Source organism: Corvus hawaiiensis, chromosome 26, assembly GCF_020740725.1.
Source record: "Corvus hawaiiensis isolate bCorHaw1 chromosome 26, bCorHaw1.pri.cur, whole genome shotgun sequence".
Classification (NCBI taxonomy): Eukaryota; Metazoa; Chordata; class Aves; order Passeriformes; family Corvidae; genus Corvus; species Corvus hawaiiensis.
This window is the reverse complement of record NC_063238.1, coordinates 13230143-13254503: the sequence shown is the minus strand read 5'-3', so window position 1 is coordinate 13254503 and position 24361 is coordinate 13230143. Positions and strand designations below refer to the sequence as shown.

Sequence of the window (24361 nt, the reverse complement as noted above, 5' to 3'; positions counted from 1 at the left end):
TTGCAATTAAAGAAGCTTATTTCATAGTAACATACACCTGAAAATGAGGCCCTTCTATTCATACATAGTGAAAATAATTCTGAAACACTCATAACTGAATCTACATTTCTTACTTAGGCAAGAACCATAAGGAAGATATTTGGGCACACACATGCAGCTTTCATATGGTCCATACAAAATCTCAGAAGTTATTAACAAAAATTGCTAAATGAGTTGTTCACAGAGTAGAAAAAAAGAAGCAGCAGCTTCATAATATGCTGTGTTTCAATGCTATAAAATATGAATAGCATTCCAAAAATTTCAAGAAGTTAATAATCATCCTAGCTGACATTTTCTTTAATTACTAATGTCTTCTATCTTTGTTACTGATTTTTCACACACCACATGACAATGTCACTGAGATAATGTTTCCCTATAAACAAATGACTGCATAGAATTCCAGTGTAATTACAGAAAGGCATATAAAGAGCACACAATGAGTCTCCACCTTTGTGTACTAAAATCCTTGAACCAGCACTTACCAGCAGGAGTTCAGTGCACTCCATTCCCTCTGGTGAGGCTCAGCCTCACGTATCACAAGTACATGCTCCCATTCATCACAGTAAAGCAGGGCCCTAACTGGTCTTTGGGCACACACATAATATATTCTATTCTACTATGTTAAAGTACAATGAGGAAAGAAATCAAAAGAAAAAAAAAGACATTTCTATTCCCATTTATAGTTGTAACAGTGAAATAGTACATACCTCTGTAACAAAGATTTTCTCTACAACCTCCTCCAAAACTAGGGGGACATGCAGAACAGGGGCGGCCAGGTTTATAAGGAGCATGACCCCACCAGTTTCCTCTTTAAAAAAAAATTACAAAAAAAAAAAAAAACAAAAAAACAAAAAATCAATCAGTGAGCATATTAACATTAAACAGTACTTAATATGTCAACAAATAAATTATGAAAACCAGAGGCATATAGACCATAACATTTTTCTTATATTCCCAAGTTACAAGCAATAGGATGAGAGGAAATGGCCTAAAGTTGCACTAGTGGAGGTTTAGATTAGAAGCATTTTTTCTCTGAAAGGGTTGCCAAGCACTGGAATAAGCTGCCCAGTGAAGTGGCGGAGTCACCATCCCTGGAGGTATTTAAAAGGTATGTAGATGTGGCACTCAGGGACATGGTTTAGTGGTGGACTTGCCAGCATTAGATTACTGGCTGGAGACAATGATCTTAATTGTCTTTTACAATCCAAATGATTCTATGATTCTACACCAAATACACAGAATATAGCTGAAAAGTTCATGAAGAAAAAAAATGAAGAACTGACATAAATTGCTGTAAGATCTTTTCAGACTGGCATAGCACATAAGACTAAATTCCTCCACTTCATGAGAGCAGGCTCCACTCTCCTAGATGGAATATCGTACAAAATCTGATCCTAACCATGGGCTTCCTGTTACACATTTCTTTATGTCACAGTGGGGAGATACATTTATTTTTCAGAAAAATATCACACTACAATAAAGATCTCTGATGCTGTATATGTACTAAAACACAGGCCAGAAAACTCAGAAGAATATTTGTGCAGAGAAAGACTGTTTGGGAACAATGCTCTATTTCATAACAGTACAAAAACCAGAAAATCCAGACTGATTTCCTTGCAGATTATTTCCTGGACTATAATAAAGTATCTCGCCCCCTCAAGATATTTTTGGGTGTCAATCTACTTACTTAGGAGAATAATTGCATACAAGATAAATTGCTTTTGGCCAAATCTGCCCCCAGATGTTCATATTATGACACAAATTAATTGCACAACCGATTCTGCTACTTGTAGCCCAAACAACCTACGGAAAAGAGGAAAACATGTGAAAACCAAAGATGATCAACTTAAAATCAAAACTATCTCCAATATAAAAAATTCAAATCACCAAAGCAATGTATTCCCCTCTGTTATAAATGGCTTCAAGTGACCTAATTACAACTGTCAAAAGGCCATTCAGTTATACCCTTATTAGAGAGAAAAGCTTTACCTTGATAGAAAAGATATATCTCTCATTTTATACAAATGCTCTAAGCATATATTTGAAAGTGTAGCAAAACATTTACTAAACAGGATCTGAAGAACTGGTTCTTAGAATTACAATTAATAGATAATTGTGAGTTAGAAGTTATGTTCCCATGTGCTGGAGTTCCTAAAGTACAACCTAAAGACCCAGAGGGGTTTGGATTGGTTTGACTGAGACAACAGAATTTTTCAGCAGTAAAAGAGGTAACAAAGGATAAAACCATTAACAAAATCACTCATATAGTGAATAGACCCAAGTCTAACGGATTTTAAATGAATATGCTTTCGTGTCATTGCAATCTAAGGTGGCTGTGCTCCTGTATTCACCTTTCATCGCATATCTCAAAAATAATCAGAATGATGAAGTCTGAATTGTTCAAATGAGACAAATATGACAGGTGTTGAAAATGTATTCATTCAAGGTAAGCCAAATCTGTAGATCCAGCAGGATTTAAAAGTTGAAAGAAGCAAGTACTATGAAGAACTAGTACCACAAAAAAGCTGTATATATGTACTGATCTTGCATGTAATAGTAAATGTAATTACAGGTACTTTCATAGAAATGGTAAATAAGAACATAGAGGTAACTCTACTTTAAAATTAGATACAATTGTAAATTATGTCAGTAAACAGAAAATTAGTGTTCAAAGAGCAATAATTTTTAAGTTTTCCATTATTATGTCAAAAATTATATGTGGACTGTAGTATAATCTGAAGATTATGTATTTCCCATACACTGAAAATACGCTGATAGCCTTCAGAAGAAATTCAGTCTGGATACACAGAATTCAGAAATATGAGGTAAATAATCTCTATGCTATCTTAAAATCTTCCTGAAGTTAAAACAAGGTCTTAAAAACTAGTCTGATCTGAGGAATTCACCTAAGAAAACTTTTTTTTTTTTTTAAATGAGCTGTTCCTGCAACATATTATGGGAAGGACTATCTGGATTATGCAAAGTGCACTGAGCAGTAACACTCAGTTAACACTGGGGTTTGCGACCTTTTTCCTCATCCTGCTGATATTTATGAGGATGAAATCTAAAGATTTGTATGACAACCCTACTTTGTGACTGATACACCCAGTGGTTGTAACTATGGAGTGTAAATAAGCCCTTGCTGGGCTTTTGTGCTGTGGTATCTACTGCAAGTTTAGTGTGCTCCAAGTGTCAGACAGCAACCTAGCTGGAAGTCTCTGCCATTCTTTCCCATAGCTGATAAAAATCAAGCACACCTACATACCTGTGTGTAATGTGTACAAACAGGACCAGAGCATCTGTATGGACAATATGGGTTGCATTCATGAGGATGAGGATATGTGAAATCTCTCACTTCATCATACCATGCTTGGACATGAAATGTTGGAGGTCTGTACCTAGGGAAGCCAGTAGCAGTGTATTAGATCATTCAAAAGTTGTAGCTTCTACCATTGTTCCTTTAAGTAACAAGCAAATTTTGTTAGATTTTAAAAAATCTCATACATTACATAAAACAGTATCTTAAATTACCTTCCCCAGTGTGCCCCCAGATTCTGTCCAATTGATGGAAGAAGGCTTGCTGGTCCATGTTCCCAGAGACAGGCTTCAGCCCATGACTCTGCAGATCTCTCCAGCTCTGTATCCCATGTCTGAAATTTGAAAGGCAAGAAAGGGAAATTTTCTTAGAAATATTTGGTATGTATCTTGTTCTTAAAAGAAAAAAAAAAATTGTCCTTTTTTCGAATTTTTGAAGTTTCTTTTACTGAGGCAGAAGACTGAAAAGTAAGACTTGAAAAAATGTCTGCTGCATTTGTGTTACATAAGAAAGAAAAATGTTTTCACCAAGAGAAAAAAAGTTTTAATCCCTTCACAGCATTCCCTTTAGAAACCATGTGCAGCCATGCTGCAGTGAATAAAGCACAAATATGAAACTGAAAGGCTTAGTTCAATTTTCCAAGCAAAATTAAGTGCATTTTCTGTCTCGTGAGCTTTCTTCAAAAGGGTATTTTATCCAACCTGCTTTCAAACAAGGCTTTATTTCCTCTAAACTAATAGTTTATGTGAAATGAATGCAATTTCCTCTTCCTTTTCTATAACCAGCTTTTGTTGAAATAATGCACAATTCAAACACAAATTATGAAAACTAGAGTAAGGTTGTCGTTCCTTGATTTTATGGCCAGGTTGGCAAAAAAGAGACATTCATGATAGTAAGAGGCATGCTTAGAAAAGTCAAAGAAAGATTATGAACTGTTGTTTATCCTTAATTTTTATTCTTTTAGGGAGATGGAGGAATAAGCTTGCAGCTGAAAGGCAAATCCAAGTTTCTTTCTTTCAAGAGCATACTAAGACACACTCTTCTTGAAAAAAATCATACCATACTGTGTATGCATAGTTTTTACTGCAGTAAGCTGGGATTTGCTCAAAGTGGTCCATGGCTCTAGTGCAACGTACCCATACTTCTGCTTGACTTTTGGAATTTCCTGATAGCTGCTGAAATAGTTTCCAGATACTTGACTCTCTAATACCAACACTCAGGTTAGGAAACTAGAATATTTCCAGGAGAGAAACACATCTTGATAGAACCTCAAGTCTTTCATCATACGTTCAGAGTAAGTTTTATAAAGTGAGACTATGCTATCTAAATAACAGTAATTCAGTATTTCCAGATCCAAATTCCCATGCAGACACTGGAGATCATGTCTACTAATTTTTGGCACAGATAAAAGGTAGAAAAATCCTTAACACAGCCAAAAACTACACAAATATAACAGACAAATTCCACATGCTAAAATTTATTTTGACATGCAGTTTTCAAATTATTAATCAGATAACTCATTAAAAACAGGTATGTCCTTGGTTATACAAGACCATGATTATGTAAAGAGTTTATTATCACTCAATTTAATCCTAGAATATCTGTTCTTGCTTCTCTTCTTCAGAAGTTTCTAACATATTGGACTGCATTTTGTCTGTTACTATTAATATTACCAGCAAGTAAAATACTTACAGGGTACATTTTGGCTCCCAAAATTCAATATTTATTTTGACAGAAATACTCAAAACAGTATAATAATGGCAGAATAAATCTTTTAACCCACCTATGGATACAAAGACCACTGACTTTAGAGAACAGTATGAATTTTCTATTCACCATCCTAGGCCATTATTTCTGTGTCATAAACAACAATTTTTTTTAATCTCCATAAGAAAATATTCAAATCTTAAACCAGGAAGTTTTATATGACAGTTTGTATAATTGTTTTTCTCCTCCCTTTAGTTGTCACACCACCATAAAATGTTCTTCTCGCTATTGTACCCATTGTAAAAACACATGAAGGTTAACATACTTCCTCCATGAGACTTCTACTTTGGTCTTATAGACTTTAGTACAGTTGCTTCATCTTCTACCACAAAATCACAAGACCATAATATTTTAAAATAAAAGCCACTACAGTTTGTTGCATATATTGCATGATATTAAGTCACCTCAAAATCTTACAACATGTAGATTTAGCTCTTGGGATGAACAAATCATAAAGTTAACACATTTGCCAAATAACTGCTATTAAGAATAGTTTTGCCAACTGGACTCTGAAATACAAATTTAGAATAAATTAGACTTATGATGGAGCAAAATTTGGGCACCTGCTCAGTTTTAGAACTTCCTACCTCCAAGGCTAGTTACCATTTCTTATAGCTCTTATAGCTATTCAGAATATCAGAAGATATTCTCTTGTAAAGCTTCCCCCCACATTTTCAACTCTTAAAACAGCAGTCATGGTTAAAGGAATTGTACTGTTTTTCTATTTTTTTCACCACACAAGGTTAAAAATATTTTATGCATATATTTTAACTGAAATAGTGATACTTTAAAAAGTTTACAGCTAGGCAATCAATAGTAGCTGCTTGAATCAACTCTTCAAGCTTGTGAAGTAGTTACCTTTAACAAAATTTTCTTTAAAGAGTGATGAAAGCTATGCATGACAGAGCCATCCAGAACTCTGCAAGAACAACTTTTTGATGAAAAACTTAAATTCATCGTTAATCCTCCTGACAGATGGACACCCACACTCCAAGCGCTGTTGAAATTGGATATGGTCTTCAAAAAAAGTTCTGTCTTCTTTAACTGTTTCTCTGCCTTCATCCACAGTATAAAATATTGTCTTTACTCCCTTTACCCTGCCTAGCCAGAGATAAGCACACTTCCCACTTTCTAGGCCTCATCATAATACATCTTCCTTGAAGCAGCTGCATTTATGATTACCAAGACGAAACTTAATTTCTTTCTCATTTTAATCACTAAAGTATATTTTGAGATGTGATGGAGTAAATAGCAAAAGCATTACATATTCAGTTGTAAAAAAAATCAGTCAAGTGTAAATTGCACTATAGGATAAACCCTCCTTAAGTGTAGTATTAATGTTCAATGGGCTCATTTTCTCAAAGCCACCACTTCCTGAAATGTCTTTAATGGAAGTTAAAATTAAAAAAAACCAAAACTCTACTAAAGAACATCAATTTTATGAAACATTCTGGAAGAATTTCCAAATGTCCCAGTTCCAAAGAATTTCCTAGAGATTAACTTTCTTGATTACCACAAACTTCAGAGAAAAAGTAGAAATAAAACACCACTTATCTCCTACAGCCAGTAGATGAAAAAGAGATAGAAGAGCTAGAAGTCACAGTTGCTTGTGTCTCCAAGACCTACCAAGACAGAAGCCATAAAACACAAACCCAAATCAATGTAGAAATGAAAAGGTTTCCCAATCTCCAGGATCACTCTAATGACCTTTAATAAAAAGAGGGAAACTTCATATTCAAGGACAATCTTCTCCAGGCTCAAGGATGATGCATCCCGATGAGCAAGAAATCAGGCAAAGGCATCAAGAGACCTGTGTGGATGAATAAAGAACTCCTGTCATTACTCAAGCATAGCCAGGAAATACACAGGAGATGGAAACAGGGTCAGACCACTTGGAAAGAATATTGAGAGGCTGTCAGAGTAAATAAAAATGAGACAAGGAAGGCCAGGGCCCTTCAAGAATATGGTCAAGGACAACAGGGACAAAACAAAGGACTTGTTCAAATACATCAATAACAGAAGGAAAACTAAGGATAGTGTGGGCCTGCTACTAAATGGAGAGGGGATCTTGGTAACAGGACACAGAGAAGGCAGTACTGAACACCTTCTTTGCTTTGGGCTTCACTGACAAGACCAGCCCTCAGGGATCTCTGATCAAGGAGAGTACAGTAATGGAATGCTGGAAGGAAGACTTTTCCTCAGTCAAGGAGAACTGAGGAGAACACCTAGCCAAACTTGACATCAACAAGTCACTGGGCCCTAACAGGATGCATCCACAAGTGCTGGGAGACCTGGCAGACACAATAGTGAGGCTGCTCACAATCATGTCTGAAAGCTTGTGGAGATCAGAGTGGTGCCTGAGGACTGAAAGAAAGTAAATGTCACCCCAGTCTTCAAAAAGAACAAGAATGAGGACCCAGGAAATGACCACAGTCAGCCTCATCTCAATCCCTTGAAAGGCAATGGAGCACCCCATTCTGGAGGCCATCTCTACCAACATGAAGGACAAGGTGATCAGGAGTAGTAAGCACAGATTCACTAAAGGTAAATCATGCTTGACCAATCCAATTACCTTCTATGATGAACCAACTACTTGGCTGGATGAGGGGAGAGCAGTGGATATCATCTACCTTGACTTCAGCAAGGCTCTTTACACTGTCTCGCACAGCATCCTCACAGGCAGATTCAGGAAGCGTGGACTGAATGAGTGAACAGTGAGGTGGGCTGAGACCTGGATGAACAGCAGATCCCAGAGGTTTGTAATCAGTGGCACAGGATCTATCTGGAGGCCTGTCACTAGTGGTGACCCCCAAGGTTTAATAATGGCCCCAATATTGTTTAACTTTTTATCAATTACTTGGATGAAGGGGCAGATGTCTCCTCAGGAGTTTCATTGATGACACAAAGCTGGGAGCAGTGGCTGATACCCCAGAGTGCTGTGCAGCCCTTCAGAAGGACCTGGACAGGTTGGAGAGATGGGCAGAGAAGAACCAGCTGAAATTCAACAAAGGTAAAGGCAGGGTCCTTCACCTGGGGAATAATAAGCCCAGGTACAAGGCTGCCAAGAGGCTAGAGCCAGGCTCTTCTCAGTGTGCCAGGCAACAGGACAAGAGGCAATAGGTAGAAACTGATGCACAGGAAGTTTCGCCTGAACATGAAGAAGAACTTCATTGTGGGGGTGACTGAGCATTGGAACAGGTTGCCCAGAAAGGAGGCACAGTCTCCCTCACTGGAGGCATTCAAGAATCATCTGGATGCCATCCTGTGTCATGTGCTCCAGGATGACCCTGCTTGAGCAGGGAGGTTGGACCAGATGACCCACTGTGGTCCCTTCCAACCTTACCAATTCTGTGTTTCTATAAATGGTATCCTAATCCTTGATGCAACCACTTGGAAAATGATCTTAAATATATATCTGACTACTCCAGTTATGCAAAAATTATACAAAAGTGCTAATAAAATTATGAATAAGTATGAAATTTCTGAAAACAAATTAAAAGTTTGTACAAGAAATCTGTACGATTGCAATGCCATATCACAGCTCACTCACAGAAAATTAAGCTTTAAGGTATTTTAAAGGCCAATTCTACAGCTACATGTAGTTGGAATTTGAAGAATTCAAAAGATTTTCTACTGAATTATCAACATGCCTAATCATTGCTTCAGAGATGGGATCAAAAACAGGAAGGAGCCTCTTTACATTTTTGATACCACCTTGAATTTTGTCCTTCTCTTTCAGTAATTAAAACAGGAGATCCAAATTTCTCTCCTAAACTAATTATTCTAACTGAACTTATATGAAAAAAAACGGTGTATCTTCATTCTAAGGATTAAAAGACTGTTTATTTTGAAGTTTTTTCGTACCAATCCTGTCAGATTAGTTCTAAATATAGTGCATTTTGTTCACAAAGCAGGCTAAATGAAACAAACATGTAAAATAATCTGCCTAAGTATTTAAAACATACCTCTTTACTGGAATAGGAATTTTATTCCTGTGCTTTTAATAGCACTCCCTTGTTTCACTCACATGATGGCAAGCTTTTGGCTTCAAACAATGAAAGCATCTTCATATACAAAGAAAGATAAACACCTATGTTTTCATGTTCACTCAGATCAAGTTACACAATGAAGAACTTCAAACAAATAAAAAACTAATTAGTGATCTTTAAAATGCCAAGATGCTTGCATTTTAAAAGAAGCCAGAATAAAAATAGAAGAATATGAAGAGTCACAGCAACCTATTTATTTTACATCCTACCAGAACTAAGCATTTCTCAAATTTTAACCACAGTGTCTTTAGTGATATTAAAATCTGGCTACTGAAATATATACTGATCTGACCTGAATTAAGCTTTAAGCTTAATTCAGAAAGTTCTCCCATAATACTCAGAAGCAGTTGGCATTTTACAGATTTAAACTAAGGACACTTTTAAAACAACTCTTTGAAACAAATGGTCAAGTTAAAAAGAAATCGCTGCATAGCTATAGGCAAGGGTTTTTTTGTTTGACAAAGGATGAATTAAATCTTCAAACACCATTACTTAAAAATATAGGATATTTCTTTTCATAAAAAGGGAGACTATAATTTTTTGAAATGTAGGTGTGCACAGCATCTGATATCTCATCCACTAGTTCCCTCATCCATGCTCTGACATGACCAGGTTTCAACAACTTTGCTCTATCAGATTTCTTTGGTCAATACAGGGTACTGAAAGGAGCACAAGAAGATGAAAGTGCAACAAGGCAGCTGATTCCCAGGTCTGACAAGCACTTTGACTGAGAATTGTTTGGTACTACATGCAACGTAATTCAACTTGTTTAATCAAGAAAAAGTATTGCCCACATTGTCAGAAAACTACATGATGCCTACCTTTTGGATAAGGGCTCATCATCAGGGTTGGCTTTCTACATTGAGACAGGCACACACTGAAAATATCACAAACTGCTCAGAAGTATGAACCTCCTTGAAACTATTCCTTTTGTTTTGCAGAACACTGCTAGAGTGCACTTTGAAGTTGTCCATGGGTATTCATTCCACACAGAAAGACCCAGCAGAAAATAACCCCCCTGAAAAGCAATTAGCATGAATGTCAGGTTCTCAGCATCAATTCTTTTGCTCTACAAACCTGTTTCAATGGCACCACAACACTTGTCAACACAGGCACTTCTTTCATCAGTATCCTGTTAAAACTAGTGCACCATCAAAGACACACAGATATGGCACTATTAGTGTTTCACAAATGTTCTCAAACACTACCCTGGCTGAAGCCAAAATCCAGCTGTGCAGGTTAAACTGAATGGTAGCAGCAGTTACTGCTTCCAGACACTGACTCTTCCTCTATCCCAGAAGATTGCAAGACATTTTGCAGCAGGTATGTTGCAGACAATATGGATCTGACTGCTTCTGGGTTACAACATATCATATTAAAATAAACCACAGCTAATGCCAGTTTAGTTTTATAGACTAGACTACAAATTTGGAATTTAACCTCTCTCAACATGGGGTTCAGGTAGAGTGTAGACCTAAACCCATGTTCTGTTTATTGGAGGAGCTTCTGTTTCAGTGAGGCTATCTACCACATCTTAAAATTCATCAACAGCCAAACAAATTACATGGGGTGGGATTAACCTCCCCTGAATTTATACAGCCTCAAAACAGATACCAACATCTGAGCTGTTATCTAAATAACTTTTGCAGTTACATACACAAATAAGCATCTATAGGGGAAGATAATTTTAGCTACCCACCTTTAAGTGAGATAAACTGGGTGTTGGAGATTCTCATTTTTCTCTACTAATTATAAAGGAGACTGGCTCAAATGCAGACATCTACACCACAGACATCAGAAGCTCGGAGAGATGAATCCCACCATTTGTGTTGTGTAAGTGTTAAATCAAAAGTGTACATTCTCATCCAAGCCACAGCAGCATGAGTCCACCTACTACACCAAAAGGTATTGCAATAGAACTGCAAAGGCCAGTAGCTCTAAAAACATTTTCCAGTAAAAATAATTTTTAAAAGCCCTCAACAGTGGTTACATTTTAATTGGAGATACTTTCTCCAATACATATGTTGGAAGGCAGAAAAAAATCATATGGACTGGGACTATATGGAAATTAAAGAAGAGCTAAAATTTAAGCTCAGTAAAGATGGAAAAGTAAGTACAGTGGGCACCACTGAAAGTAAACATTTACCATGGCATAGTATAAATACCTCATTGCTGTATACATTCTAAATATAGGGAAAGAGTGGTAAAGTAAATACCACAGTACAGTATGGGTATTTATTTACTTTTTAAAAGAATCCACTGTATTACGACTAATGACACTGAGATGGAAAAAAAAAATGAAAGATGAAACACAGAATGAGAAATGCCATGAGCAAATATGCCAGAAATACAGTTGAAAACTAGAAATCACCTGCACAGCACCAGCACGGAAAGACAGAAAGGTACAGTTAAAAGTTACTTCAAGAGACTGATCCTGACTATACCTAGCTTTTTCTACTTAGACAAATATATGTGTATTATCCAAATTTTTGTAACTTAAAATTAGTAATAGTATTTTCAGAATAATATTTACTTTCATTTTCTTCTGGATTTTATTGATTGTAAGAGTAAAGAGGATCTCCTTGTTATGCAACCTAAACCTCCTGCTCTACAAATGCTATCTGATGTTTTATTGCCACAAAAAAAGAAATCTCTCTCATCTGTAACTACCATTTTTATTTCCCAGATTAACCAAATTCAGCTGCTTCATTCTTTCAAACATCTCATAAATCACATATTCTGTCTTAATAATCAACCTCATTAATCTCTTTCATTATCTCTAGAATGGGTAGACCATTCTTTAAAAATTACCAAAAATGGATGTTGTATTTCAGACAAGTTCTCATCCATTTCACACACAAAAGTCTCCCTTCACACACTGGTGCTGCATATTATTTTTTAAGTCAGTAGAACTCCTGCATCTTTTTACTGCATTTTTACCTCTACATTTTATCCCTTGCATTTTACCTGTTTGATTTCTGCCTTATTCCATACCTTGCAGTTTAGTTTCATCATGTTGATCCCTGACCATTACTTCTACTTCTCAAGTTCTAATTTTGATCATGTTCTCTAAAACAATCCCATCCTGTGCCCACATTATATAGTATATATATATACATACACACACACACACACACACACACACACACTGCAGTTTTCAGGTGTACTCTTTGCTCACACAAGTCATAACATAAATGTTTAACCAAAACAGAAGAAGCTCCAACACATCAACACCTTCAACCTTCCACCTATTTAAAAGGAGGTTATGTCAATTTTCCCTCTCTCACAAAAACGTCAGGGTAGAGAGTGTCAAGAACTTTCCAGAGTCAAAATATGGCACCTAATACTTCCCTAATTACTGGGTCATTCAAAAATAAAATGGATTGGTTTGACAAGATCTCTTCTTGATGAACAGACATTGGCAGTTTTCATCAGCTTGTCTTTCAGCCTTGCTTCAGCGAGGCAATCTCATCAGTACAAAGTTGCTGAAGGAAGTCCATGAAAACTATTGATAATTAGCACATCTGAAAAGTAAGTTGCACTCAACTGAGATGCTTACCTCCAGTCATTTGAGTCAGAAAAAAATGTGGCCTCCCCATAGCCTGAGGTCCCTCACACAGCAGTGACCACAAAACCTCAGGATTACTGTAACACCAGGCAAAATTCCCTTGAAGATAAAAACCCAACAATACTAACTGGTAGTGATATAGTCTTTAAGCACAAAGAGAATAGCTAAAACTGCCAAACTTTCCTCTACTGAGAAAGTTAAGACAGGCATTTTCTGCTGGAAAACTACTACCTGGCTAGAAATGAAATGGTAAGGAACTTACATGCTACCGTGTGGCAGACTGGAGTTTATAGAGCTTTAAACCGGGCAGAGATCCCTGAATAGACCTTGAGGTTTCGGCTACTCTTTTGGAAAAGAGTGAAAAGCAGGAAAACTGTGGCTTTTGCCTGGAAACAGGAAAGTAGTATAAGGCCAAAAATATTGTTCCCAAACACTGAAAAAATTGCACCAATATTTAGAAGTATCTCCCTATTACAGCTTCATGTGTTTGAGCTTTTTGTGTTCAAGAAGTAAAACCAGGAATAGGAACCAGCAGACATGACTAATCACGTTTAATTCTCTGTGTACTCTAAGCATGTTAAAAAAACCTTACTGGAATATTCAGCTTTCCAAGGTGTTTTTAAACAGTTCATTTACTTAGCTGCTTTTAAAAAGCAGTGCATTAAGACTTTTGAATAGAACATGACTAAAAATCATCTATTCACTTCTATATTCTAACAGGAATGGAAGCGAAGCAACAGCACGAAAGCTGATCTTGATTTCTCCAGTTTGTCCATTGTCAAACCATGAATTGCACACATTCATTACAAATAGCATTCATGAATATTTATAGCTAATCACAAACTGACCAGAGCACAAGTCCTTACCTCAAATCCTAATAGTGATTAGCGGGTTAAACTCACTGTAACTGATTGCTTTCATACAGCAGTTTTAGAGATGCTACAGAATTTCCTGGACTTTGAACAGGAATTAGCCGTGGTATGTCAAATATGTGTCAAACTAAATGCTTTTTAAAGATGACCACTGTGATTTGACATAACTGAATTGAACTTACTGCCAGAGAGCATCCATTGATCATATGTGACCTGGCATTACTGTCAGAAATATTTTCAAACAAAATCTCAAAAAAGCATTGAAAAAATGTATTGAAGGAATTCCTGACCATTTGAAGATCCAACAGGGAATTCAGGACAAATCTATTGTGATATTTATCAGGCAGCCAAATTCTGGATTTAACAGCCTCATTTTAAGAAACTGTTATCTTCTTTCATAATGAAGTGACATTTGTCCATCTTTAAATGGACAGAGGATACTCTTTTGAATGAATCACACTTTTCCTATGACAGTCACTCTACTTACGCCAAATCTAAGGCTGATTATATTTACATATAACAGGATAAATTCATATCTAGCATTTCAATGAAATAATATTAAGAAATAAGGTTTTTTTCTCAATTAAAAGTAAAAAAATAAGGAATATTTCGAGGCAAACATCATGAAGATGACAGGCAACAGGGAGCTACTTTTATAAATCTCATTGATCCTTTCTGTGTTCTGTTCGTATTTTGTACTTAAGCTTAGATTCTCCTACTAGTGATTAATATTTAATGGTCTTTTTTTATATGAGGACAAAGAAGTTCTCTGACAGCAAAACTAAAAGATGAACAGTGTCTGTCCTGTGTTGCTAATTATTTTATTTTGGGAAGGCTCCCTTAAACTTTGAGACAGTGAGCCTTTTTGCTACTTTCCACTTTCAGTTTCTTTACTTGGAGTTGCTTAGTTGTTGTTGGCATTACATCAATAGAAGTCATACTACTTTTTTTTCTTGGCCACTTCACATTGCACAATCCTTTGCTAGAACTGCCAGGGAGAATAAGAGGATAAGTCAACGTCACTGTGTTCTTTGATGCAGAGTCAGTAGCCTTTGAGCACAGGCAAAGGAGCTGAAGCACTTCTACCAATCTTTGAAGTGGAGCAGAAAAGTGGAAAACCAGAGGGAAAGCAGGCAGGTTCACTCTGAATAGAGCTGCTCTGTTCTTGGCACCCAAAGTGCTCTTCAGCCACTTAGGGAATTCCATAAACCAAAGCCCTCTGCTCAAAAGGAACAGGAATTGTTTTTAATCAGGCATCCCTGAAGAGTTTTGGTAAGATGGGTAAAATACACTAAACAGAGACATCAAAAAGTTTTGTCAGAAAGGTCCAGGAAATTTAACAGGGCACTTGGGAGCAGAAAAATTCACCAAACATGTATGTCCACTACAAGGTCTTCCTTTATGTTTCCTAATGCTGTTTCAACTCTCCTAGCAATACTATAAAAAAAAAAAAAATAAAACCTCAGCTGGGAACTTACAGATACCCATAGAAAAAACAGCTTCTCCCAGACTTAAACTGATCATAGGACCTACATGCATCACAAAATAGCAACAAAATTTACTTCAATCCTTATTCAGTCACTATGATGCCATGGATGACTTTTTACTATCATGCAAGAGCTCTATCCACTAATGGGTTCATATAATCCGAAGTCCAATGGCTTCAATTTAAATATAACAGAAGATTGCCTACTGAAAAAAAATTTAGAAAAATCTAAATGAGCAATATTTCTTAATTTTTTTCTTCTGAAGTGCTCCTGAAGCTACTGAAATGGAGAGGCAAATCTTCAAGCCTCCCAAAATATAAGGTCCCATAGAAGTTATGAATTAGTCATGGTTTTGAAAGGAATTATATGGTATCAGCACTTTCAACACATCACTGTCAAGGTTTTCAAAGACCTTCAGAGGTAATACACCAACACAAACTAAGAATAAAAATATTTCTTTTTTCCCCCCCTCTGTAAACAAAATACAGGTCCAATACTGCTGCCAGATACCCATCCACAATTTTCCTGAACAACCACACAGCTATACCAAATAAATATTCTAATCTGAACTGTTTTAAAAGCACCTCTAGAACTTGGTATTTTCCTCACTAGTTTTCCAATATAAAACTTTATAGAAGGAAGGTATGGGCTTTGCAATGACACCCCTAGTATTTATTGGCAGGATCTGTCCAAAAGAGTAGAGATACCAAAATAAGCAAAGACTTCCTTGCCCTAGAAGACACTGGTGTCTCCAATTACAATAATTATAAAATGCAGTGCCTGGCTCAGGGCCAAGAAATACCAGGTTGAAATGCTCTGCTATCTATCAAGCTGGAAACCTGAATACTCTTAAGTACAGCAAAGGCACATGCATGGAATGAGGATCTCACATGAACCATTTGACTTCTTTGTTTGGGAAAATAAGTATGAGATCAAGGAATGAATACTAAAAGAATGGTTTAAAATAGAGTGCATTACGAATTCATTAATCAAAATTACTTTTGTGAATATTATCCTTGATGAATCATTTCATTTTGCAAACTACAACTGTTTGCAATATAGAGGAATTAACAACTTCCATTATCCAAATAATAATGACTATTTTTAAAGTCTTGACTGCAATAATCATTAAGAAAATCTCAGTTTTCATTAACATATTCAGATTTACTAAGGTGCAATGTTACCAATTAAATTACTGGGAAAAAAGTTTTTGAAATTTCAGTTCATGACACACAACCAACACTTCCAAAGGAAAAAAAAAAAAAAAAAGATTAGGAGTTCAGGAAGTTTCAGGGTTATGGTGTGGTGCCAAAAACAAATAATTTATTAATATGCAGCAAACCCTTTCTAACTGAATAAGAGAATAAGGGGACTATTTCACATAAATCCCCAACAAACCATTGACAAATATATGACAATGCACGATGGTTCCCATTTTTTCCTTAAAGGATAGGCCTTTGGCAAGAAAAGCTGGGCAGGCACAGGCAGCTCCAGCACAGTAGAGGACCAGACAAGGACACCTGAGCAGCTGCAGAGCAGCTGAGCCACAGCTCACAGACCTGATCTGGTCAGACTGAATATGGCCAGCAGCACTTGGCTGCAGTTTCCAGTACTCGCTCAAGCATCTCTTTCATATGGATGTACCCCAAGCGCATACATGGTGTGAGGGCCACGGGGGGACATTTCACACAATGCTCTTAGCTCTGTTCAGGTGCTTTAGAAGGGGAGCAGGGAAACCTCATTCCTCTCTCCTCTCCTTCCAGTGCTGTTAAATTCATGTGCGCAGCAAAAATGTTCCTTACACCTTTCTTTAAAAGGAAACAATACAGGTAAAAAAGTATACAACACTCATTTGCTGTGCATTTTCATAACACACTGTTCATCATAACCTCAAAAAAAGATTTTTCTTTTTCCATTTAAGTCCTCATGTCAACAACCCAAAAACTATTTCAGCTTTGAAGGAAGAAGTCTAGGAAAGAATGATCCAACATGCAGTCATAAGGTCATATAAAGCCATTGCAGAGGAGTTTAATGAATTTTTGCAATACTGTTCCCTACAGAGGAGCTTATGCATGTTCTCACACCAGAATTCTTCTATACAGAAAAAGAGACAGAAGATGAGGTGGAGGATCCATAACAGCCTCAAGAAACAATAGCCAAAACTGAAAATATTGAGAGTAACAAATTGCCAGGGCCAAATAATATCCTTCAAGAACCTGAAAAAACTGGTTCATCAAACTTCTGATTACTGTCCATTACACTGTCTCTCTTAAAATGACCTTGTTACCACATTAACAAAACCCAGCACATTGTTGATAATATTTTTAAAAGTTTCTAGAACATCCTGAGAAACTGCAGACTAAAAACTGACTTCCACCAGGATGATTTTATAGGAGAAGTTAAAAAAATATGAAATACAGAGGTAATTACTCCCGAATATATTACACCCTGAAGGTGTCAACATGTGGAAAATAGTTAAGTACAGTTAGGTTTTCCACAGAGTTCCTAAGTTACTTAAAAATCAACAAACAAAATTAAGATATCATAAGGTAAAGAGAGAAGTGACAAATGACAAAAAAAGGTTTAGGAATACAAAATAATTTTTCAGATTCCCGCAATACGTTTCCATGGTCTCTGCAGAATACCTTCTTCACAACAGCCCAAGGAAAGAGAATGCACTTTACCTAACTTAAGCAGGATTCACTACTTAAGGTAGGTAAAAACAGGATAGGAAAAATAAAACATAAAGACAGGAGATTCACTAATTGTAAGTGATTAGAAGACAAAATGATTGATAGCACTGAATGTGAATACATACAAAGTAATAAGGACATTGCTGGAGATAATAGCCAACTCTATATACACAGTAGTGTATATAACATCTCAGTAGTAAATGACAGCACATTAAGAAGATCTTGAAGTCATTGTGAATAGCTCTATGAAACATGTCAGCTATAGGTCACTAAGTCAAAAAGTAAAAGAATGTTAGAAATTATTAGGAAGTGAAGAAAATAAATACAATTGTAACAATTTGCAGTATGCCATGGCTATACTTTCTTTGTTCCCTTTGCATTAAAAGGCAAACAGGAGAATCATAGCAGATAAAGACCAAAATTCAGACAGAATAGTTTTCAAGTAAAGGAATTAGGATTCTTCAGCTGAAAGCCTTGTGATCACGAGGAAATTATTATTTCTCACAATAAAGAAAAACAAGGCATCAAATAGAAGAACAAGTTTAAAGCCAAACAAATACACTTTTTTACCCACTGCATAATTTAATTTATAGAGCTCTGCAAATTGATGCCATGGATTCAAAAAATATAAGTGGACTCAGAAGCGTTCAGATTCATAAAGAAAATTCCCTCTGAGGCTTTTCTATCTGATGAAAAAAGTGCAACGGCAGATTCAGGAAGTCTCTAAGCTGCTGTTTGCTGAAAGCTGGGGTGCTTCATTGCAGAAGTTTCTCTTTTTACAGGCTCTATTCTTATCCTCTTATCTTAGGAATTCATTACTGCTTACCACCAGAGCTACAGTACTTGGGAAGATGAACTTTTCATCCAGTAAGTTCAGCCAGACAACCATGAGAATACTTTGTTCATTAGACCTATCTACTGTGAATCTTACTGCACTGTAACTTTAGGTCTCTGAACTATGACAGCCCAGTAATGTTTTCTTTTTCAAAGCATATGGTAAGAATATACAGCTCAGTAAAGCAACTTTTTAGTTTTCCTTGGGGTTTTTTTTTGTTTGTTTGTTTGTTTGTTTTTTTGCTTTTAATACAACCAAGATCTTATATGCTGGAGACCTTATCTCAAAGGTAAGGCTGGACTTTTTAAGGAGTAATAAAACCAATAGCTCCTACCCAATGTGGTTCTCCATCCCACCCATTCCTTATTTATGCATTCCAATGTTCTTTTATCAGCACTGATACTCATCTGATTCTGCCATGTAGGGAGAGTGTCATGTCTCAGAATGAAAAAAAACCCTAAAATTACATTGTTTAAAATAAAATCTGATTCTTTAACTACTTGGATCAGTCTCATCATCAACTCAGGTACATTCCATTGGTAGGAGCAGGTAACCTAAGGTAACCTAACAGTGCAGTGAGAGCATGCAGCCCCCACCCACCTTCTCCCAGCTCCAAGCACTCTTGGAGATCTTAAACTTCTCAACTATACAACAGATATATAGAGACACAGGTGTATCAGTGAGGCATGCGGACCTTGATCATCTCCATTCAGGTTCAGTGAGACATACATCTTCACTCCCCCAAGCAGGACTAGCTCTATTCACAAGGAAAGGGTTTACTAACACAAAGGGCAGTTTACAGGGACATGACTGTGCCCATAGCACAGCATGTCTATATTAATAAACCAGCGTGTGTATATTAATAAACCACAACAAAAGTGGACAAGGTATTTCAGCTGCCCTTACCTAGCTTCCTAAACATCAGGCAAGCATTTAGAGGGATTTTTTCCCTCTTCTGGAGCACTGATAATCATCTTTGGTAAGGCGTTGAAAGGAAAAATCTCTAAGAGTACCATAAAAATATATGTGCAAACAATCAGAAATCCTGTCCTTTCCTCCTTCTGTTCAAGCAGCGTGTGGTTCCTACTGTCTTCTAAACCATCCTGTCTCCATTCCCAATACTGACTCTCACCTGATTCCTCCAGATACAACCTTCCTCCCTACTTACAGACTTAGGCTTTTCAAATAGCCTCTCTTCACAAATTTCTGTGCTCTTAACCTCCTTCCATAAACTTCTGATCCACATCACAGTCACAGGTCTTACCCTAACCACATCTATTCATCGAATGCTCTTTCTCTCCATAACACTGATTTCTCAACATCTTCTTGACCACTCAAGCTCTCTCCATGCCCTTCTCATGGATCCCCGTCCCTCCACAGGTAACTGTCCCTGACCACATGCTTTACACAGACCCTTTACCTTCACAAATCTCAAACTCTTGCCTATCCTAATCCCTGATTCCCTTGGATATTACGCCAGATTTGAGTTCCACCCGCTTGAAAGCTGCTGCCCTATTCTGAGTAACATCCTTGATGTTAAAACTGGGTAATTGCTTTTCCATGCTACTTGTACTCTGGCTCAGGCATCATTGGAGAGCATGGAAAAAACAACAACAAAACCAAAAAAACTTGTTCCAGATGTAGACCTAACACAGAGTCCAAGCCCAAGTGTGTGCAGTGCTGGAGGAATCTTTGAGTAAAGCTGTCAAAAACCTTACTTCTTTGAGTATATCCAAATTCTTCTTTCCAAGATATGTAAGACAGACAAATTTAGTATGGCATTAGGAATGGAAAAAAGTGCGTAACTACAAATCAGCTAGGCTTTCACAGAATCTCAAGAAAAAGGCTTGTGGTATTTGAACCTGGGAATACAACAGTCTTCCCGATTCTTCTTTTACAAAAAGACTTAATAGCTTTTTCTTGAGCTTTCCAGAAAAAAATCAACCTGAGTGACTGGGAACAAAATGTTGACCTCTACTATATCAAGGTCAGAAAAAGTCACAACAGAAAACAAAGTTTAAGGATATATGCAGACAATTGTAACTGAACGGGTTGAAGGGGTTTCAGGTATTATCATCCCTTTTTTTGGAGATGATGTGTGGCAACATATCCTGTGATTCTCTGAACTAATTCTCTGATGGCTCTAATATACTCTAATACAGTAACACTCACATAGATAAGTTAAACTTCCTTTAATGGGGCGTGGACTAGAGAACCTTTAAAGGTCCCCTCCAACCCACACCATCCTATGATTCTACTGATGGTTTAAGCAAGCATGGTTTTTCCAGGACATATATATGCTCAGTTCAATTAGATCTCCAAGCTGAGAGACACCACTCTAGTCTGGGAAAAATATTTTCATCTGGAAATGTGTTAATATAAACGTCTGTCATGGCAAGTATCATGAAACGTGTGTAATATTTGATATAAACAGCTCTATCTATACCAATGCTATTTCTCTGGTGCATGAACAGATAAATCAACAATACACCATGTGAACACAGGAAGAAGGTGCAGAAAAAGAAAAGTTGCCCGTTCTTATCAAACCTCTAGACTTCTTAAAAGCTCTAGTGACCTGATTTCATCTACGTAGCAAGGAGAGGTAGAATTTGCCTCGAATTACGGCATAAAAACAAAGTTCAGAAACATGGGACTTAATGCCACTAATAATAGTCCAAATATTAGAGGCTTCTTAAGGAAAAAAAAAATAAACAGAAATTATGCATTACATTATTAATCTGAACACAGAAATATACAGCCCTCTAGTAATACATGCCAACTTAAACAGGAGGCTTTCTTGTTGTAAGACCCTCATTTTGCTCGGAAATTCCATCCAACCTAGAAGCATGGGAAAGAATACATGCATGCTATTTTGAAACTTCATAGTTCAGTACTCTTCTTAGACAGTAACATTTTAGGCCACGGTTACAATCAACTTTATTGAGTACTGCAGTTTTGGAAGTTCGCCCCTAACACTGAGGAACTGCCACTTAAAGGTAGGAAAGCTATGAGAAATTAAACACATTAATATTAGTAGAGCATGACACTTGATCCACAAACAGGCATTTTTATCTCACAGCTCATACCTGTACGAAAAAAAAAAGACAAACAAGTGACAAGTTCTGTAAGTGAGAAAACTTAAGACTGAAAGTATGGTGTTTTATAAAGTGATAGCAACTATTCTAAGAACATTTTTTTCTGCATGTCACTATCCGTTTTTTCTTACCATATATTCCATATTGGAAGCTGGTGGATACACCTGACCCCGTAATTTATTATGAAGATCCAAGATACTCTGCATATCACTGTCTGTGATAGCCCTTTTCCCTCTCTGCTTGGCGATCCACCACTCACCATCTTCATCCATGTACTTTTCCAAAAGTTCCTCTAAGAGCGTGGCATTGGGAAGAACCATTGCAGAAACTGCTTGAGCTATGAATAGCAAGGTAGTTACTCTGAGCCATTCCTGTACTACATACTTCATGATGAATGATCTCAAAATGCTCAGGAGTTAGCTCCAAGACAAAGTCTTTCTTCCAGGTTTGTTGGCTGTAAATGCATAAGAGAGAGTAATGTAATTTGTAGACTGAAGGACTGGCCTGTATGAACTTACTAAGCAACAAAAACTCTAGTTCATACAGAGTTTGTAACTGTTGTTCTAGGGGGAGAAAGCAGATGCTGCATTTTTTACTCTGGTAAGTGCATACTGTTGATTTGGGAAGATAGCTTATCTTCAACCTTATGAACTTCAGTTCGTTCAAGTGGTTTTATATATTACATTGGCATGCACATTTCAGTGCCTGCATGCAGAAAGCATGCTTTTCATATCTACTTAAAAGGAGCCAGACATCAATGAAGATTAGATTGTAGATAAGGTCTTCCAGTATTGGAACTTAAGAACAAAAGAAGGTTAGAGGCTTGCACTCATTGCCAAAATGTAAACTGAAATACACTATTAACTTGATACAATATATCCCCTCTTGGTGCATTTCAAAATATGACCTTGATTAAAGCTTTTGTTTCATGATTTCCAAAACCCTCATGAAACTAAAGGTATTCAACTCGGACACGAAAACGGGGCAGACGGGGTTATTCTAGTCAGCAAACAAAGGAAAGCACTGAAAACTCTCAGAAAAAGTAGTACCACTTCCAAGAATGCGGTGTTTTAACAACTCCTGCTACATGACTGAGTGCTTTAGGTAGGAAAGCCGAGGTCAGTCCTTCACCCTGGGTGAGCACGCGCGAATCCCGCCACACCGGACCCAGCCGCTGGGAGGGAAACACAAAGAGGCGCACGGGCAGAACCGAGTCCTCCCCAGCGCGCCGCCACCGCCCGCACCCGGCGCCCCGGCCCGGCCCCGCTCTCTGAGGGGCAGCCGACCCGGCCGGAGCGCACCGGCCGCCGGGGCCTGCCGCCGCCGCCCGTCCCCCCGCCGCCGCGGGGAGGATGCTGCGGGGAGGATGCTACCCCCCGCCAGTGCCCTTACCCCTCCGGCGGCGGCTGCCTGCTCTCCCCGCAGCCAGCTTCGCTCCGCCGCCCGCCTCCTCGCCACGCCCGCGTCGGGCCGGGGGGCACAGGCACGGCCTCGCCCCTCGCTGGCTGCGGCGAGGAGCCGCGCTCGGAGCCGCGCGGCGGGCGCGGACGTGTCCAGCAGCGGAGCCGCGGCGCGGGGCTGCCGCCGAGCTCAGCCGCCGCGTCCCCCGCCCGCCTCCGAGTCGCCACTACCGCCCCGAAGAGCTTCACGCTTCTCCTGGCGGCCCCCGCCCCGCCGGGCATTTATCGCGGGCGCCGGTGACGTGCGGCGGACACCCCTCCCCGGCACCCCGCGGGGCGGGACGGCCGCGCTCCGGGCACCGCGCCCGGCCCCGGCACCCGTGCGCTCCCTGGGGGCGGTGGAACCCGCACCAGCTCCCGGGGCGATACCTGGAGTCCGGCGGGCAGCAAGGGCTCGCTGGGACCGCAGCCTCAGCCAGAAGCTGGCCTCGGTCCTGCAAAAGTTATGGCCCAGAAAAGGTCGAGGGGGGCCCCGTCGCCGACCGCCTCCATCCCTGGCAGGAGGCAAGAGGATGCTAAGCCGGCCTGCTCCTGCTGAGACACAGCAAAGAGAAAAAGCTGTGAGCTCCGCAAGAGTCCAGAACATGTGAATATGGCTGGAGGTATCAGGACAGGAATTTTATTGTGGATTCAAACCAGCCACATGAGACTTCTCTTTACAAAGTAGAATTCAAAAGTGTGTAACCACTCATTTCTGTGCCAGGCAAGAATAGGCATCAGATACGTACTTTTTGTTGTCTTGTAGCCTGAAATTTTTTTGCGAGCTGATGGGGTTGACGTTTCATTTACTTAGTATAATTTGTTACATTGAGCTACCGGCAGGATTGACTAACTTCCAGTCTTCACAGGACTGCTGTATCAGCTTCCAAAAGTTTTCTGTATTTTCATTTTCTGAAACTGAGAGGCTGAGGTTAAAATCCATCAGAATCCAGCTGGCTTCAGACTGGCTCTATAAATGCTTCCAAATTTCATGGGCCCAAGAGAAACAATGCCATGCAAGTAACACACTGCTGCTTCTTGTGCTCTCTCTTTCTTGGTTTTAGTTATAATTTCCCTAAAGACTTTGGAACTAAGTGCAAGATGCTATAGGTACTTTGTTACTTACGCGCTGTGATATGAAAAAATTCTCATGTTCTATATTGGTTGATCATTATAACTTTTTTCCTTGAAGTGCTGGAAT

At 38.4% G+C, this 24361-nt stretch overlaps 1 protein-coding gene across 5 annotated transcripts in view; it reads right to left on the bottom strand.

The window, feature by feature from the left end:
- Window positions 1–23219, bottom strand: part of CRISPLD1 (cysteine rich secretory protein LCCL domain containing 1) — a 37986-nt gene extending 14767 nt beyond the window's left edge. For 2 of the 5 annotated variants that reach the window (XM_048286982.1, XM_048286980.1), the window contains exons 1-6: window positions 23114–23198; window positions 21853–22175; window positions 3571–3689; window positions 3305–3437; window positions 1727–1842; window positions 747–847 (exon numbers count right to left, since the gene is read on the bottom strand). In XM_048286982.1, the coding sequence (XP_048142939.1) occupies window positions 747–847; window positions 1727–1842; window positions 3305–3437; window positions 3571–3689; window positions 21853–22110 (727 nt within the window). In that variant the 5' untranslated portion in view covers window positions 22111–22175; window positions 23114–23198. Of the gene's footprint in view, window positions 1–746; window positions 848–1726; window positions 1843–3304; window positions 3438–3570; window positions 3690–21852; window positions 22176–22770; window positions 22897–23113 lie in introns of those variants that run through there. The other 3 variants (XM_048286981.1, XM_048286984.1, XM_048286983.1) reach the window with 3 other exon arrangements.
- Between the last annotated feature and the right edge of the window lie 1142 nt (window positions 23220–24361).